This window comes from Hemitrygon akajei, chromosome 12 (assembly GCF_048418815.1).
Source record: "Hemitrygon akajei chromosome 12, sHemAka1.3, whole genome shotgun sequence".
NCBI lineage: Eukaryota > Metazoa > Chordata > Chondrichthyes > Myliobatiformes > Dasyatidae > Hemitrygon > Hemitrygon akajei.
This window is the reverse complement of record NC_133135.1, coordinates 40,150,157-40,169,142: the sequence shown is the minus strand read 5'-3', so window position 1 is coordinate 40,169,142 and position 18,986 is coordinate 40,150,157. Positions and strand designations below refer to the sequence as shown.

The window sequence follows — 18,986 nt, the reverse complement described above, 5'->3', positions numbered from 1 at the left end:
CACCTGCAAATTCGCCAGGGTCGTCTGTTGTGTCTGGTGCTCCCAATGTGACCTCAAATACTGGGTGTCACCTATCGTAAGTTGGGGGACCCCTTTGTCAAGTACCTCTGTGCCATCTATCATAAGTGGAACTTCCTGGTGTAAAAACATTATTATTCTGATTGCCGTTCTTGTTCTGACATGTTGGTCCACAGTCTCCTCTTTTGCCGTGTTGAGGCCACCTTCAGGGTGGAGGAGCAACTCCTTATATTCTGTTTGGTTAGCCTCCAACTGGATAGCATGAGTATTGATTTCTTCTGGTTTTTTAAAAAAAAATCCTTCTCTCCTTCCTCTAACCCACAATCTGACTTTTCACCTCACCTAACTATGACTTCCTCCTGGGTCCACTCCTCCTTCCCTTTCTCCTATGGTCCACTCTCCTCTCCTATCAGATTGCTTCTTCTCCAGTTCTTGTTCTTTCCCACCCACCTGGTTTCACCTTTCACCTTCCAGCTCACCTCTTTCCCCTTTTTATTCTGCCATCTTCCTCCTTCCTTCTCAGTCTTGGAAAAGGGTCTTGGCATGAAATAGCAACTATTTATTCATTTTCATAAATGCTACCTGACTTGTTGAGTTCCTCCAACATGTTATGCGTGTTGCTTCGATATTGGGTGGTTGTTTCTTATTGGAGCCACATAAGCCTAGGATAGAATCACAGAATTCTAGACAGTTACTTGTTAAAGGAGGCTATTCAGGCAATTAAGTTCAAACTAACTTAATGCATGAGCAGTTGAGCAGGTCTCAATTTCTCACCCTCTTCCCTTAGACCTCACTTTTGTTTCTTTTCTAATGTTTTTTCATTCAGCTCATTTTTTGAATACTACAGACTAATCTGCTTCAACACTGACAGGGTCTCCCAAATTCTAAATAATCACTGCTTATTGGAAATTTCTTCTCTCGTCACTTTCGGTTTTTATACAAAAAATATCTTATGCCCTCTGGTTGATAAGTCATCTTCCATTGGGAACAATTTCTCTCTTTCTACTCTATATAGACACTTAATAATTTTAAATATCACACTCACATCCCGTAGTATGTTACAAGAGGAATGCTACCAACGTCTCCAGTCCATCCATACAACAAAAATACCTCCCCCATATTATCATAACGAGTCTTAACTGCATCTGTTCTAAAACACTCAAATCTTTTACAGAGTGATGGCCAAAACCAGACACTGTTCTCCAGATGTGTCCAACCCAGTGATTTATAAAGCATCATCATAGTTTCCTTGCTCTTGTATTCTATGTGGTTGGAACATAAAGTGGCAAACCCTGTAGGTTTTTTGTAAAGTTACATTATCTGCCTGCTACTGCTACTTCCAGTGATTTTTGCATATTCATTCCCATTCTTCTTACTGACAAAACAGTTTTTTCAATTCGTAGCATTGAATTTTATTTGCTGTGTCCATCCATTCTCTTAATTCTCTTTTGTATAGTTATGCTCTTCACAGTTCGATGTACTCTTCATCACAAATTTGAAAATTGTGTCCAAGTCCATAAGGAAGGTTTATTCCCGTGGGTTTCTAGTTGATGACAAACCTTTTGAAAGTCCATATATACTACATTAACCATATTTTGCTCATCAACCACCTCTGTCATCTCAGTAAAAATCTCCATCAGGTCACTCGAGCATATTGTGCCTTTACAAAGAATGTGGCTTTCCTAATCAGTTTACACTTATCTGCACAATGTATAATTTTTGTCCTTGAGTATAATTTATAGGAGTTCTCCCACTACCTATCTTAGACTGACTGGTCCGATGTTTCAGTGTTTGTCATTTTACCCTTTTACGTTATATTTATGAGTTCCAGATGTTGCAACTAAAGACCAATAGCTCCTCAACTTCGACCACTGCTTCCCTCAGCAGCGAAGAATGCTGTAGTCTGGACCAGATCATTTATCCACTACAAATATTTGTAAATGTCAGAGATCTACTTACTGTGTGTATAGTGGGTTCATTAGTAAATAATGCAATATTATAAAGCCATGTTCAAATATTCTTCCATACATCTAAACACAAGAACAGAGTAGAAGTGGGAGTAGGCTGCTAGCCTTACAGTGTAGTAAGATTCTGACTGACCTGTTTTGGCTTCAACTCCTCTTCTGAACCAATCCTGATCCTGCAATTACAGATTGATATATCAGTATCACTTACCTACCTATTCCAACATGCCAGAGGCTATTCATCATTTTTTTAAAAACTATCTTAATCCTAAGTACTTATTATAAAGCCCCTTCTAGCCTCAGAGACAGAGAATTCCAGAGATTCGGCACAGGAATTTCTCTGCACTTCAGCCATGAGTAATTAGTCCTTTATTTTGTATCTATGTACCCTTTTCATAATTCTTCCACTTGTGGAAACATCTTAACACCTATCTTGTAAAACCTCTCTTGGGTCTTGTATGTTTGAATAAAGTCACACTTTTTTTAAAACTCCAAACCCAATGTGTCTACCCTCTCTTGTTAGGTCAGCCCTCTCACCCCCAGAATTAGCCTAGTGATTCTCCTTTGGACTGTTTCTAATGATACTATTGCACAATTCTTTACAGAGAAACTGATTTTGTGTAGACAACTCCTATGGGAATGTACACTCTTTGCATTGTATTTATAGCAAGACTAACGTAAATAGAGTGGGATTCCCTCCACGTAATTTATGCATTGGATAAGTAAAGATTTTGCTATGTAATTGAGCCCATGTTGCACGAAAGGGTCTGATAATTAAAGAATTCTTATGGCTTGTTTTGCAGGAAGTCGTTCTTCTCAGGACATGCCTCGTTCTCATTATACACCATGTTGTATTTGGCAGTAAGTGACTTAATATTTCATTTGCCTTTCTTCAGTCCCTATCAAAGGCTATAAATTTCTTTAAGGATCCATTTTGTTGAAGGTTGAATGTAGTTCAAATCTAGTTTCTTTTTGGTAGCTTCAATCGTATTTTGATCACAAGTTAATGGCACTGGATGGCTAGAGGTTGCCAACCATCATCACCATGTACTGTTGGCATATTGATAATGATGAGAGTGTCACAAAATATTTACTACAAATGAGTCGTTCCCTTCAATATGTTCACTCATGCTGGCACTTATGCTTTACGTGGCTCTCCTCACAGTTGGCCCAGTGCCTTGCAGCGTTATCAGTAAGACTGGGGTTCGATTGCAGCCCCTGTCTGTCAGGAGTATGTATGTTCTCACTGCATGGGTTATGTCTGGCTGTTCCGGTTTCCTCCCATATTTCATAGTCTTACGGTAAGATTAATGAGTTATGAGAATGGTTATATTGGTGCTAGAAGCATGGTGGCACATGTGGGCTGCCCATCACAAACCTTACTGATCTGATTTGATGCAAACGACATGCTTTATTGTATATTTTAATGTACATGTGAAAAAATAAAGAATTTTTTTCTTCTTATCTCTTTTTATCTCATCAATTTATCCTCAAATTCCTAGTTCTCCTTGTGTTTTTCCTAGGTCTCGCTTGTCTCAAAAGCTTCTAGTGAGACCTAACCTCTGTGCATAAAGACATTTCTAGTGAATCCCCATGGTCATCGTATAATGGCCTTTGCTTCTGGTGTCACCTACGCTGGGTGGGCTATCTGCTGTTTGACATTTATCCCAGTAGGATGCATGTGATTTATTTGGTTCTCATCTGTTCCCACTTCCAACTGAGATGGCAGAGGATGACAAACTCTTCTGCATCAGTCAGAGAGTAAATGTCAGGCATGACTGGTCCTTTCCACTTCAAGCTCTAGTGTCATATTCTTGTTTTATTTAATTATCTTCTTCCTTGTATCGACTTAGTAAAATCCAGCTGTTCAGGAAGAGCACCTTGCTGTGTTTTGTTCCCTGTAGCACAGCTTCTCAATCACAATGAGTTGAGCTCTGTTGTGGTAAAATTTATGTGTTGTAAGATTGAAGCAATAGGTTGTTATGTGTAGCTCAAGTACTGGGATCCTAGATGTGCTATTTATGTACCTGTCAGTGAACAACATAATAACTTTAACAAAACATCCAACAAGCTTATTCTCTGGGTTTTAGATGTTATTAGTAACTCGTAAGGGATACAGTAATTTTGAGTATTTAATCAGCAGTGGACTGCATAATAAACAGATACTATAGAGACGCAAGATAGACTGCAGAGGTCGCAGAGGGAGATGTTGGTTGAGTTCCAGGGTAAACACTGTAAGTTACAGAGGACAAGAATGCATTAGCCACAGAAGGGACTTGTATTACTGAGGGGAAAGTAAACCAAAAATGAACTTTGAGAAGTTGCTGACAGTTCTGGATTCACAATCTGCTCATAGTTCTCAAATGAAAATCTGTCTCTGGAACAGCATGGCTTGCCATATAAAATGGTGAGGGGAGGGCACAGAGTGGAAAATGGTTCAGGTACATTCAAACAAGTGATCAAAATGGAAAACTTCCTTGAGTAATATCGTGTTTCGCCTGCAGGGTGGGATACCTCATCTGTCCTAATTACTTTGTTTTCCATATCTTTGAGGTTCATTGAGCCTCAATAGATTTTACATTCCTTACTGCCTGCAGCGTACATGTTCAGATCTGTCTTTGTATTGCCAGTTCAAAGAATTTCTTTGAGGAATGGCACTCTTTAAATCATTACTCCATGATTCTGTATATGTGAACCCGTATACCTGCTGAAAAAGATCCTTAATCTGTTATATTACAACCAGACAAAATTGTCTTGACACTACTTGAACTTGGGAAACAATTCTAACTTTCCTTAAGTCTTTTTGGTTTTTTAAAATTTGTTTTGCATTCAACAAAGTGCATTCAAATCCTAGTTTCATTTTGTCTTTAATAATTGACAAACCCAGACTAATGAGAGTACTCAATACCATGACTAACCAGTTGAACTCATTGGTTTCTAACCTATCTTTTGTTTGTGGACTCATAAAGCACTAAAACACAGAAGCAGGCCCTTCAACTCATCTAGTCGATGCCAAAATGTTATTCTGTCTGCCTTGTCCCATCGACTGGCGCCTTGGCCATCCATACCCCTCCCACATGTACTTATCCAGACTTCTCTTAAATGTTACAAATGAACCTGCATCTACCACTTCTGCAGGCAGCTTGTTTCACACTTGCACACTCTCAGAGTGAAGAAGTTCCCCTTCAGGTTTCCCATAAATATTTCTCCTTTCACCTTTAACCTATTTCAGTCGTAGCCAGTCTCAGTGGAAAAAGCCTGCTTGCATTTACGCTTTCTATACTCCTCAGAATTTTGTATACCTCTGTCAAATTTCCTCTCATTTTCCTATGCTCCAGGGAATAATGTCCTAACCTATTCAACCTTTCCGTACAACTCTGGTCCTCAAATCCTGGCTATGTACTTGTAAATTCCTGTACTCTTTCAATCTTATTGATATTTTACCTGTAAGTAGGTGACTAGAACTGCATACAGTACCCCAAAATTGGCTTCACCAACATCTCGTACAATTTCAACATAACATTCCAATTCTTATCCTCATTACTATAATTCAAGGCGGCCAATGTGCCAAGAGCACTTTTTGTATCCCATCTACCTGTGATGTCACCTTCAAGGAATTTTGGATCTGTATTCCTAGATCCCTTTGTTCTACCACTCTCCTCAGTGCCCTGGTCACTGTTTAAATTGTTCCCTGGTTTGTCCCCCCAAAATACAACACCTCACACTTGCCTAACATCTTTCAGTGCATTTTTCTAGCTGGTCCAGATCCTCCTTCAAGCTTTAATAGCATTCCTCACTCTCCACCATGCCCCCCCCCCCCCCCCCCACCGTCTTGGTGTCACCTGCGAATTAGCTGATCCAGGTTACCACATTATTCAAGATAGGTTAGCCTCTTTTCCTGTAAAGAGAATGAAATAATTGTTACTCCAGATCCGATGCAGCACAAAAAATAAACCCCACAAAAGATAAAGAACACAATACAGTAGCAGTACTAAAAAAAAAACACACACATTTTAGCCTTGACTGACAAATAGAACTGCAGGCCACAAATGTACGTTATTTATTAGAATGGTATTTGGACTAAGCTGTGTCTATATCACAGTCCTCTGAAATTGTCGTGATGAAATAAAGTGTCGTTAAAATGATTAAACGTTCAGTTTCTTTAAATATGTTACAAAATTTCTGTGTGGCATTTTTTTTTGTAGCTTGAATTTTCCGAATGAAAGTTTTTTTTTCTTTTATTTAAAATAATCCTTACCACATAAAATTCCCTTAAGGCCAAAATCTGTTAAACAGAATTAGCCAAGTACAGTCGTAAGCTTAACTGTTTTCCCTTTATGATGTGAGGTTAAAGATTACTGGAATGTTGAAAAAAAATGTTTGACCCTACCTCCAGATTCAGTTTTCTGATGCTGCCCAGATACTGGGCTTCAAGTGGCTTGATTTATGATGCTTTTCAAATTGGGGTCAGTCTCTTGCCAGTTTCAGAGCAATGACATTGCAATAACTCAACTGCCTTCTCTCATTATAATATGTTTTAATGCATAGTAGCTTGGAGATTTTAAGCAATAGAAGCATTTTTCCAAGACTGCAGCAATAAAATGGTCAATTGTTCTTGAAAAGTGCTTTTGCAACTAATTCCCAGCACAATGCTCTTTGTGGATATTCCATTATGCCCCTAATGTTGTTAATAACAGTAGAATGAAACTCTGAGTTGTATTGAGAAGAGAATACTGCATGGCATACAGCACTCATCTGACAGGCCTCAAAACAAGAAAAAGGTTCTGGGAATATATACAAAGCGCTACTCATGGAGGGGCACGGACTTCTTGGCTGGGAATTAAATTACTTCCGTAAGGATTTGCTTTGATTTAAAATGGGTTAAATATTGAAATTTAAAGGAAGGCTCCTTTCCTTTAAAGTCAATAAATTCTTAAGAATCAAAACAAGATTACAATGTAGAAATTCATATCAGTTGTATATGCTTACAGGCAATACAGGAGCAGCTGCAAGTGGCTTCCACTTCATAAACTCGGGTTCATTGAAGTTTGTCAAGCTGAATTTCGGAAGCAGCCAGTGATATATGATCATTCTGAAATTTTGCAATTTAGCATAATGACCTAGAATGAATTTCAGCTTTACAGTCCCATGGAAATTTTAGTGTACTTATTAGGTGGTGTTAGAATGATGCAAATACTTTGACACAGTGTATAAACCTTTAGTTGCAACTGAGCCCAGTGCTTCAGAGACTTGCCTTGGCTTTGTAGCATGGTTAAAGGAGAGGCACAACCAGGAGTCAGACACCAGTTGTATCCATGTGATAGGGTCTATTGGGGGCAATAATGGAAGGCAAACAAGGAGACTGTCTGTGATCCATGGGAATATTTTGAAGCTAACAGCTATCTAGAAATCGGGAGGGCACAGGGGAATTGGCCAAGGACTGCAGGGCTGAGAGTTAGAAAATCAGCAGGATGAATGGAACAACTCCAAGGTGGTGTGTGGCTACAGATCAAGGAGTTAGCGACAGCCTGGAGATCAGAAGATTGGCTCAAAGCAACTGATGGGATGTGGGACAAATAGGTCATTTATCATATTTGGTTTGAGAAATAAATTGATCTCCAATTGCATAGTGCTGAAAAATTGCAGTGTTATAGAATTTAAATTATCGGCATGCTCATTTTAGGCTTTCAAATATTTCACTAAGCTGTTGGAAATATGAGCTGTTACAGATTAGTGAGGGCAGCAGGGCTCACTGTAATCTTGATCTATAACATAGCCAGTGGTGTAACTCATTGACAAAAGAAAGTGCTTTAAGAATTGTGACAGAAATAGAACAAGAACTATCAAGTATAAAATCTATGTCAAATAATCAGGAAAGGAAGGGACTTTTAAAATGTTGTCCAATAAAGGCTTGCAGCCATAAGGGTAAACATTTATAATTGCTGAATTTCTTGGCAAAAAAATTGATTGCTTGTTATTATCAATCATCATATAATTTTAGGTGTAATTGATAGGTCACATCTAATCATTAATATTTAAGGCCATTGAAACTTAGTCTGTACAGCTTAAGAATTTAACATTTTTAGTATTTTTTTCCTGTTTAAACGACACTGTGCCTCAAAGTTCAAAATCTCTGTTGTGAAGTGCACTGTCTAGCACTGCGTTGGATGTTGGGTCTATCCACAGACCGGTGTAGCTGTAGTTCAAACTACAATATAGATTATAGGAGCAGAGCTAGGCCATTTGGCCCATCAAGCTTTCTAAACTAGTCAATCATGTCTGATCCATTTTTTCTCCTCTCCCTGATCTTCACCCCGTAACCTTTAATGCCATGGCCAGTCAAGAATCTATCAATCTCCACCTTAAAAACACCCAAAGACCTGCCCTCCATAGCAGCCTGTGGTAACAAATTCTACAAATTCACCACCCTCTAGCTAAAGAAATTTCTCCACATCTCTGTTTTATATAGACACCCCTCTATCCTGAGGCCCCGATATTATTTCTCTGGCCTCATTTTCCAATGGTTGTATAACTACTCTCATCTCTTATTTTTTATAGACATGAAAAAGCCTTTTCTATTCACCTTGAAATTGTTTGCAGCTTGCTTTCATATTTAATCTTTTCCCTCCCAATGATTTTTTTTAGTTGCTTTCTGTAAGTTTTTAAAAGCTTCCCAATCGCCCATCTTCCTGCTAATTTTTGCTTTGTTTAATGACCTCTCTTTTGCTTTTACATTAACTTTGACTTGTCAACCACAGTTGCAGTATTTTGAGTATTTCTTTGATTTTGGAATAAATCTACCCTGCACCACCTTCATTTTTCTCAGAAACTCAAGCCATTGCTGCTCTGCTGTCTTCCCTGCCAGCAGCTCCTTCCAATTTATTTTGGCCGACTTCTCTGTAATACCACTAATTGACTTTACTCCACTGGAATACTGCTGCATCGGACTTTACTTTCTCCCTATAATTTCAAGTTGAACTCAGTCGTATTGTGATCACTCTCTTCTATGGGTTCCTTTACCTTAAGCTCCCTAATTGCCACCAGTTCATTACATAACACTCATTCCAGTATAACTGATCGCCTAGTAGGCTCATGACAAACTGCTCTAAAAAGCCATCTTGTAGGCATTCAACAAATTAAATATCTTAAGATCTATTACCAAATTGTTTTTTCCCAATCTACCTGCATGTTAAAATCTCCAATGACTATCATAACATTGTCCTTTTGACACTTATTCTATTTCCCACTGTAATTTGTAGTCCACATCCCAGCTACTGTTTGGAGGCCTGTAAATAACTGCTATCAGGGTCCTTTTACCCTTGCAGTTTCTTAACCCACAAAGATTCAACATCTTCTGATCATATCTTTCTAATGATTTGATGCCATTCTTTACCACTACTCTGCCTACCTTCCTATCCCTTCATTACAATGTGTAACCTTGCACATTCAGCTCCCAACTACAACCATCCTTCAGCCATGATTCAGTGATGACCACAACATCATATCTGACAATCTGTAATAATGCAGCAAGGTCATCCACTATATTCCTTATACTCTGTAAATTGAGATAGAACACTTTGAGTACTGTATTTGCTACCCTTTTTGATTCTGCATCAAATGTACTGACACTCACTCTGCTGGCTGCAATTTTGTCCAATCATCTGCCTGCCCTCCCTGACAGTCTGACTGCATGCTATCTTTGCTTTTTTACCATCCGTCCTATCCTGCGTCCCTTCACACCAGTTCCTATTCCCCTGCCAAATGAGTTTTAACCTTCCCCAACAGCTCTAACAAACCTGCCCACAAGAATATTGGTCCCCCTCGGATTCAGGTGCAACCTGTCACTTTTGCCGAGGTCAGTGAGATCAGACTCAAATAATCACGTTATAGTTGACCATGGATTCATTGAGTGGAATAGTACTCATAATTTTTAATTCAAACAAAATATTAATATGTATAAATATTAAAATAAGTAATAGTATTGCAAGCTCTATTTGAACTGAAAGGACTAATGAATACCCTGGCAGCTTTGAGGTCTTGTCGGTAGAATAACAACCTGTTTGCTGTTTATCTTGCTGTGCACTACATGCATTTTGAATTATATTTCATGAACATGTTTTTGGTAATGTTTTGTTTTATATGCTGTGTGTGATATGATGTGGGTGCACCGTGCTCCAGAGGAATGCTCTTTTGTTTGTTTATACGTACAGTCGAATGACACCTCTCTTAAAGTCTTTGATATTGTTTGCTTCTGAAGAGTTCCTTGGTAATTTATTCCATATATCTTAACTCCTGCATAAACAAAACTCTTGCTTTTAACTGGGTAAATTTTAATATTTCTAATGGTCTGAATTACAAACGTCAAAGACTAAAAGCGTCAGAGCCAGTGTCTGGAATTAATTTATGTGGTGTGACTTCAGGGTGATTCTCTCATACCCACATATTATTAGAATAAGAATCGTGAAATGTTTTGAAAATAATTTACTGTGTAATTAAAGCCCCAGTGGTTTTGATCCTTTGTATTACACTTAGTGACGCCAAATAGCTCTAGTCTCCAGTGAATGCTTTACACAGTTTGGCACATGTACAACAGTTGCTGCGTATTAGGCCTTGCGCATTTGTTTGAACTTTGCTCTCTATTTACAGGAGATACCATCAGCTACCACATTTTGTGTACATTGCCCTACATGTGGAAGCATTCTCAAATTGGCCAACGGCAAGTCCGCAGTTTTCCTTGATAGGGATGATGAAAAATGATCTGTTTCACAGCCCTTAATGTGTTACAAGGTGTATCACTATATCTTTCAGTGGTGTTTTATGTGCAAATGTCTTTTGCGCTTGATCTTGGCTCTATACAATCAATTTGTTTTAGCACTTGTATTGGTCGATTGAATTTCTGTTTCCATTATTTTCTATGAGTATCCTATTTGAAAGCATACTACCAATCAGAATAAACATGCTCAACATTAGGCAGGACTTACACAAACAAGCATTTTTTGCTGTACCCTGTTTATTACAGGTTTTGCGAATTGAAGTCAACTGTGATTCCCTCTGGCCCCTTAGTATCATGTTCTGCTAAATCTGCACCATGAATTGAAACAGGCCTTGGCCAGCAGTTCCATTTTATGATGATGGATTAACAGAAAGAAAGAACTTGCATTTAAATAATGCCCTTAACAGCCTCAGGATCTCTCAGCTCTTCTCTGTCAAAGGGGTACGTTTTCATTGTGATCACTTTTGTAATGTAGGCAAACACAGAAGTTAATGCATAACAGACTTGCACAAATAACGTGAGATAAGTGGTCCAAAAATTTGTTTTAATGATACGGGATAAGGAATAAATATTGGTTTGCACGCCTGGTGAAATCCCTACTCGTCTTCAAATGGTATCAAGGTACTACTTCCATCTGCCTATGAGGCAGCCAAATGCTTGAATTAATATCTCATGCTAAATTTTGGGATATCTAATACTGAAGAATTTTTTGCCAATACTACAAGGAAGTGTCAGCCTATTTTATGTGATAAATCTTTGGCATTAGATGCAACAGATCACATAAATACGATTTTGAAATAAAAACATACTGATGAAAGATTAACTGAATATAATCATGTTGGCATTAGCTGCTTGCTTCCAACAGTCCATGCAAAATTTATGGTACATGCATAATCACGGCTAACTGTTTATTTAATCTCTTCAAGGTAGATAAATCACTGGTCAGAATTATAAACAGATTAAAAAAGGCTTTGGAATTTCTTCCAACAACCAGAGTGTTAGTTTACAATTGTGTGTCTGTGAATGTTTTAATCACATTATTTTCAATTCCAGTCACAACTTCTTGCTTAATTAATATTCAAGTTTAAACCAGTAAATAGCAAGGAGCACTTATGCCACAAAAGTGCCAGTCAATAGCTATTTCAACAAGCAAGAATTTAACTACTTCTCTATACATTCAAGAGAAGTAGTACATTCAAGAAATGTATTCAAGAGAATACAATTACGTAATGTAATTTCCAGTATGCAAGTGTAAAGGAGAATGAAATAATTGCTACACCAAATCCAAAGCGGCAATCCCACGCAGGGGTGGGGGAGGGGGGAGGGTGTAGTTGGGTGGAGGTGTTGATCAGCCTTACTGCTTGGGGTAAATAACTGTTTTAGAGTCTGGTGGTCTTCGTGTGGATACTACATAAATTCTTCCCTAATGGGAGTCTGACAAACAATCCATGAGCTGGGTGGGTGTGATCCTTCCTGATATTGCTGGTCTTTTTAAGGCATCTTTCTGTATATATGTCCTTGATGGGTAGGCTTGTGCCAGGGATGCATTGGGCAGTTTTGTCTACCTGATGCACAGCTTTCCTGTCCACTGCAGTGCAGTTTCTGTTCTCTGCAGTGATGCAGCATGTTAAGATTTTCTGTGGAATGTCATGAGTATTGATGTGCATAGTCCAGCTCTTGTTAGCCTCCTTAGAAAGAAGAGGCGTTTGGTGAACTTTCTGAATTGTGCAGGATGCATTCTGGGACCATGAAAGGTTGTGTGAGATGTGCACTCCCGGGAGTTTCAAAGTGCTCGCAACTTCCACTGCTGTGCTGCCAACGTTGAGATCATTTGAGTGGTGGAGGATTTCCTGAAGTCAATAACCCTTGTCTAGTTGACACTGAGGAAGAGAGTATTTGACTGGCACCAGGTCTCGTACTTTTCCACCACCTCTCTGTATGCTGTCTCACCGCTGTTGGTGATGAACCCCACCACTGTCGTGCCATGGGCGAGCTTAACGATGTGATTACTTTGGTGTTTGGTTGTGCAGGCGCGTGAACAGCAATGGGCTCAACAGACAGACCTCAAGGGCACCCATGTTGAGGATGATGGGGAGGGAGGAGTGGTTGTGCAGCCAGACTATCTGAGGTTCGTTGGTTAGGATGTCTAACATACGGTTGAAAAGGGTGTATTTAAACGGAGGTAGGAGTTTGTTCACCAAGATCTGTGGGACAATAGTGTTGAATGCTGAAATAAAATCCTGAAACAGCTAAGTATCTGAGTTTTTTCAGGCATGCATGACAGATGCTGTGTCACACTTCTGTCTGCCATTTATTTTTGTTTGCCTTAACAAACTTTTACGGAAAATATTTCTGTAAAAATGTGGAGAAACTTGATTCATTCATGAATGCATGATATTAAAGTCAACTCTTGGTGATAAAGAGCCAGATACAGAGATGTGTGATTATTTTTCAGCTAAGAACAAGGATCACTTCTGTTCTACTGAACTCTGTACTGATTTATTAAATCTCTGCATTTTTTACACCAAATTAAGAACATTCACTTAGTTTGAGCTTGAGGGAAGGTAGCTGAGTGAGGAGAAGGTGGGAAATGTTTTCCCTGCCTTAGAGACAAGACATATGAGACTGCAGTAATTCATTCATGGATACATCACTAGGGATGTTAGAAAACCATGTGGTGTGGCGATTTCAGAGCTTTAGCCAGTGTAAAGGTTTTGGCTGAATCAAATAATGATTGTGAGACATTGGTAGTTTTTCATTTAGTCTCTGTGTGTTCTTTTGCACAATGTAACTGTTGATTATAAATTGCTTAATAAGAATAATTCATTAGTTTTGTAGAGCAATATTGAGTCTGGGGTTTGGGGGATTATACAAAGGTAAACTTAATTATTCAGGAGTTAATAATTTTGCTGTGTTTTTTTTTTGTTCACTTAGTCATTTTAAGATATAGTGCCTCTTTATCTTGGCTGCTTGGAGTTCCAAAATGGATAAAAACAAATCTTTTCAGTACATACTTGGAGCAAGCAGTTTAGAGTGGCAGAACACATCCCACACTCTTGTGACCTTAACCATACTCTAAAAATTCCAGCCCATTCCTAACATTGGTGATGTTGCAAACTATTAGCATTATTGTTACTTTATTGAGGAAGATAATCTTTCAATACTGAAAACTTGTTTGAATGAAAGCTGTTTTTAATTGTGTCAAGTCATCTCCTAAACTATTTTAAAGGACTCAGAATTAAATAAACAATTTTCATTGTACATTTTTTTTGGCCAAACATAAAGTAGGTTGGTCAGCTTAGCTTTAGTTTTGCTGTTCAATCGTGCTGGTAAGTTTCATGATGACAATGATTAATTTTCTAAGAGGCAAATCTCAATAAATAATTTATGGAGATATTTTTATCAGATGTAACCCCCCCAGTGGCTTATGATTTTAGCATATTTCTCATGAATTATATCTATTTCATTTCTATATGGATGTACAAAACAAAACCTAAACGGAAAAGGAAGTTGAGAGTTACATAAAAATGTTTAATGTTTAGAATAATCTTCTTAGAAGTACTAGAGATTAATTAACATATTAAAAAGCATAAATATGTGGTTGTGGACTATATATTTTATTTGAATTTATTGCTGTTGGTGGTTAGGAATTGAAGAAAAAGCTAATGATCAAATAACATGACCAAAAACAGCTTCCATTAATATCATAAGCACAGCCTAATTCTAAATGCTAGCCTGTGACAAACCTTTCTCTTTGCATTTACATTAACAGAAAATTCTTGGATGCAATCCTCCATGAATACCAAGAGGAAACCTGTTTAAAAAGAATTTTACATTAGCTTAAACCAGAAAGAAATTGCTCATTTGATTTATTTCCGTAATTATATAGATTTGTCTTTGCACTGTACTGCTGTCACAAAACAGCAAATTCCATGTCATGTGTCAGTGATAATAAATCTGGTTCTGCTTCAGTTTCCATTGTATGTAACTGGTGATGAGAGAGACCAAAGGATGAAGGCACTACAGCCAATCGCCAGCAACAGCATGGCCACCCATGAAGCACATTGAATTCCACATCTCCGTGCTGAGTGGCTAAGCTGCTCATCCTGGTTTGCTTAACTCCAGATCTCAGTTTCAACCTCTCCACACCAAGCTGTTGGTAATTCATGATTACAGGAGTGCAGTGGAGGACATAAATGTGGGGCAGGACTCCTGGACCGAGGTTCCCTTCTCAGCAGTTGGGACAAGAAGCAGGACGAGGGGTTTGTATCAGTTCATGGCACTGTACAGGCCACAGCAAGGGCTTGTGCCACGTTTAGCATGCCATATCCCAAAACAAAATTCTGTTTAGTCCCCTTTTGGTGTGTATTCCATTAATTATCTTGATCCTGCGAGTGTATGCTGTGTCCTGTACAAAGTGTCAGCTTGTCACCAGGCCGTGGGTGAAATCTTTCCAAGCTGCAAAGAGAAAAAGTGGCAGAGACTCTGACATCTCTGGCTATAAGGGCCACTGCTAGGGGATTGGAATGCTGCTGATGATCATTGTTGTCTAAGAAGAGAGGCAAGAATAAACTGAACTATTACAGATCAATTAATTAAACTTCTGTGGTGGGCAGGATAAACACTCCTGTAAGAAGGACACCAATAAATCGGTCGGCATGTATTTCTTAAGGAAAAATCGTTTCTAGCTAACTCGATTGAAGTAGCAAGGAGGATTAATGAAGGCAGTGCATTTAATGTGTATGTAGACTTTGGCAAGGCATTTTGGCAGAATTCCACTAGGCAAGCTGATTAGAATTTAGAATTGCATTAATTCAGGTAAATACATTTATTTCAGAGCTTAAAGACGGTGTGAGTAAGCAGTTCTGCTGAATAATTCAATTTTCCGTTGTTTTCAGATCTCCAGCACTTTCAGTTTATCGGTTTTAATTTTGAATAATTAGAATACCTTGATCTGGCAATTCCACAAAGCACAGATTTTATGCCTACACTGTAATGTTCACAGATTTACTGTAGCTGTGAAATAGTTATTACAGCTAATTAACAGCTACAGTGGAACTGATCCAAACATTTGGATGCCGATGAATCAAAAATAGATGATTTCTTTATCCTGCTATTTGAATGATATGTTGCCACTTTTACTTATAAGTGAAAGAGCAAGGAATTTTATCAGGAGACTTAATGTGCAAAATATATTTAGACCATTTAGCTGTCACCACGATGCCCATTATAGGAGATTTTTAACTTGATGGTTTCGGTTCAGGAAGCACCTGTGGAGGGAGAAGGTTAATTGATCAGATTGATAAATGATTATTAGTTGCCTGATGAAAGATCATCAACCTGAAATGTTCATATTTCCACAAATGCAGCTTGACTGGCTGAGTATTTTGTATTTTTATTTTCCTATTTTCAGTATTTGCATACTTTTACTTTGTTTCCATGTGTCTATCTTTTGTTGGACAATTGTGTCCAGCTCACTTGGTTACTGAATTTACATTCAGTGGCCAATTTATTAGGTACAGGTGTGGAACCTGGTGTGGTCTTCTGCTGCTGTTGCCCATCCACTTCAAATCTTGGCATGTCTTGCATTTAGAGATTCTTTTTTGCACACCATGGTTGTAATATATGGTTATTTGTCTTCCTGTTAGCTTGAACCAGTTTGGCCATTCTCCTCTGAACCCTCTCATTAATGAGGCCTTTTCTCCCACAGAACTGCAGCTCTCTGGATATTTTTTTGGTTTTTTTTACACCGTTCTCTGTAAATTCTAGAGACTGCTATACAGAATGTGAAGATCCCAGGAGATCTGCAGTTTTTGAGATGCTCAAACCACCCTGCCTGGCACATTCCAAGGTCAAAGTCACTTGGATCACAGTTCTTCCCCATTCAGATGTTTAGTCTGAACAACAACTGAACCTCTTGACCATGTCTGCAAGTTTTTAGGCATTGAGTTGCTACTGTATGATCGGCTAATTAGATATTTGCATAAACAAGGTGTACAAGTGGCCGCTGAGTGTGTTTGTTAGTGATATAAGCTATCAATCCACCATAATTTTGATTTCTATTGAAGTTAGTGGATGAGATTATAAGTAATCAATAATTCCTTCTGTTTGTTTTGTGTTGCTGCCCAAGGTTAATTTCATTTCTGTTGTATCTTTAGTTGATAATTTTAACATGCAAGAAAGTAAGTAATATTCAAACAATTACACTAATTAGATCTAGTTTCAGGATAATAGCTGAATGAGACCTGCTTTGGAGCAGCCTGAATAACTTTGTGCAGTGGCTTTGTATTTAGACATTTTATTTAATAAACTTTTCTCCCCAACTTACCATCCTTATGAATTATCTGGACATAAAAGTTATCTTTTTTGGTCATTTTAATACCAAAACTTGTTTTAAATCATAATTAGTTCATTACTGGCCAATGGTATATGTAATGTATAAAGCAATGATCCTCCCCTTAGCACTAGGTATTGATATGTTGTCTGCGCATGAGTGTTGTTTCTCTGTCTGTCTCTCTCTCTCTCTCTCTCTGTTTCGTGAATTCACCAGTTAAAACAATCTGCTACTGTGTGGGTGCTTTATTTAATTGATATGAACTTGTGCACAGACACAATACTTTTCTTGGAACTCATTCTTAATTTTTGGAGGTATTATCCAACTTGAAACAATTAATGGGTCCAAATGATTGATTTAAAAGCAAAGAAGAAATTAAATTACTCTCTTAAGATAGTAGCTGTTGAATTTCTGTGACTCTCTGTAGCTTGTCCATTGAAACTGGAATGGAGGAACCTACAAGTTACTGTAATGGTTTTGAACATGCATGTTTCAGTATGCTTGTTCAATGAACGATGCTCAAGACACTTGACAATCACAAATTAAGTTTCCAGTACCTATAATTGCATGCAGTTTCATAAATTTAGCCTTTAAACCACTGAAGTATAAAGGAAATAAACTACAGCACAGCAATATTCCTGACAAGAGCAAAAGCTGTCCAGCATTAAGAGAAGTATAGATTTGGCTAATTCCGTGGTTTATGTTCTGCTTAAACAGCTGATGACAGCCACAGGTTCTATGTAACAAGGGTCCTAAGGGGAAACATTTACTTTGGTGGCACAGATGTTAGATTATATTTTCTAAAAATAAGACTAAGTATCCAAATCACTTCTATACCATGATGCAGTATGATCTTCAGTTATTTTGCTATCAATAATCTCACATACTTAATCCACCTCCAATCTCTTCCACCTACAGTCTGCTTCCAAGATATTTCTCCATTCTGATCCTATTCCTACTGATGCTCTATAGCTATTTCAAGATTCAAGATCATTTAATGTCATTTCCTGTACACAAGTGTAAAAGAACAAAATCATTGTTACTCCAGATCTAGTGCAGCACAGAAAAAAACCACAAAAGATAAAAAAAACACAATAATAATCAAAACACGATAAATATAAATACATAAGATAGCTTATATACATAGACTGATTGTATATTGATAAAGTGATGCTAGGCACAGGATACATCAGGTGACTGACAGGAAGGTAGTGGCTGTTGGGGGTGTGTAAGGGTGGGTTAGTGGATGGAGATGTTCATCGGCCTTACTGCTTGAGGAAGTAACTGTTTTTGAGTCTGGTGGTTCTGTTGTGGATGCTACATAGCCTCTTTGATGGGAGTGGACAAACAGTCCATGAGCAGGGTGGGTAGGATCCTAGATGGTGTTAGCCACCCTTTTCCAACACCTTTCTGTATCCTTGTTGACAGGTAGGCTGCTGTCGGTGACTCATTCCGTAGCTTTGGCTACCGGTTGTAGACCCTTCCTGTCTGCTGCAGTACCATTTCTGTACTGTGCAGTGCTGCAGCTTGTGGGGATGACACAAGAGGTACTGCAGATGCTGGAAAACTGGAGCAATACACCCAATGTGCTGGAGGAGCTCAGCAGGTCAGGCAGCATCTAGGGGTGGGAATAAACAGTCGACATTCCAGGCCAAGACCTTTCATCAGCACTCTCTGAGAAATGTGCACTCCCAGGAGTTTGAAACTGTTGTTGCTGCTGATGTTAAGGGTTGTGTGAGTGCCGTGAGTTCTCCTGAGGTCTTTAACCATCTCCTTTGTCTTGCTAACATTAAGGAAGAGGTTATTTGCTTGTACCAGGCCTTGAGCTATCCACATCTTCTCTGTCGGCCATTGCATTGTTTTTGGTGATGTCACGTCAATGGACAATGTTAATGCT

General features: G+C 38.4%; 1 protein-coding gene across 1 annotated transcript in view; it reads left to right on the top strand.

Moving 5' to 3' along the window:
• The window catches only part of plpp3 (phospholipid phosphatase 3), a 133,367-nt gene that overhangs the window by 85,559 nt on the left and 28,822 nt on the right, over positions 1-18,986 (top strand). Inside the window, exon 4 of the mRNA XM_073062951.1 lies at positions 2,786-2,843. Within this exon, the coding sequence (XP_072919052.1) occupies positions 2,786-2,843 (58 nt within the window). The remainder of the gene's footprint in view (positions 1-2,785; positions 2,844-18,986) is intronic.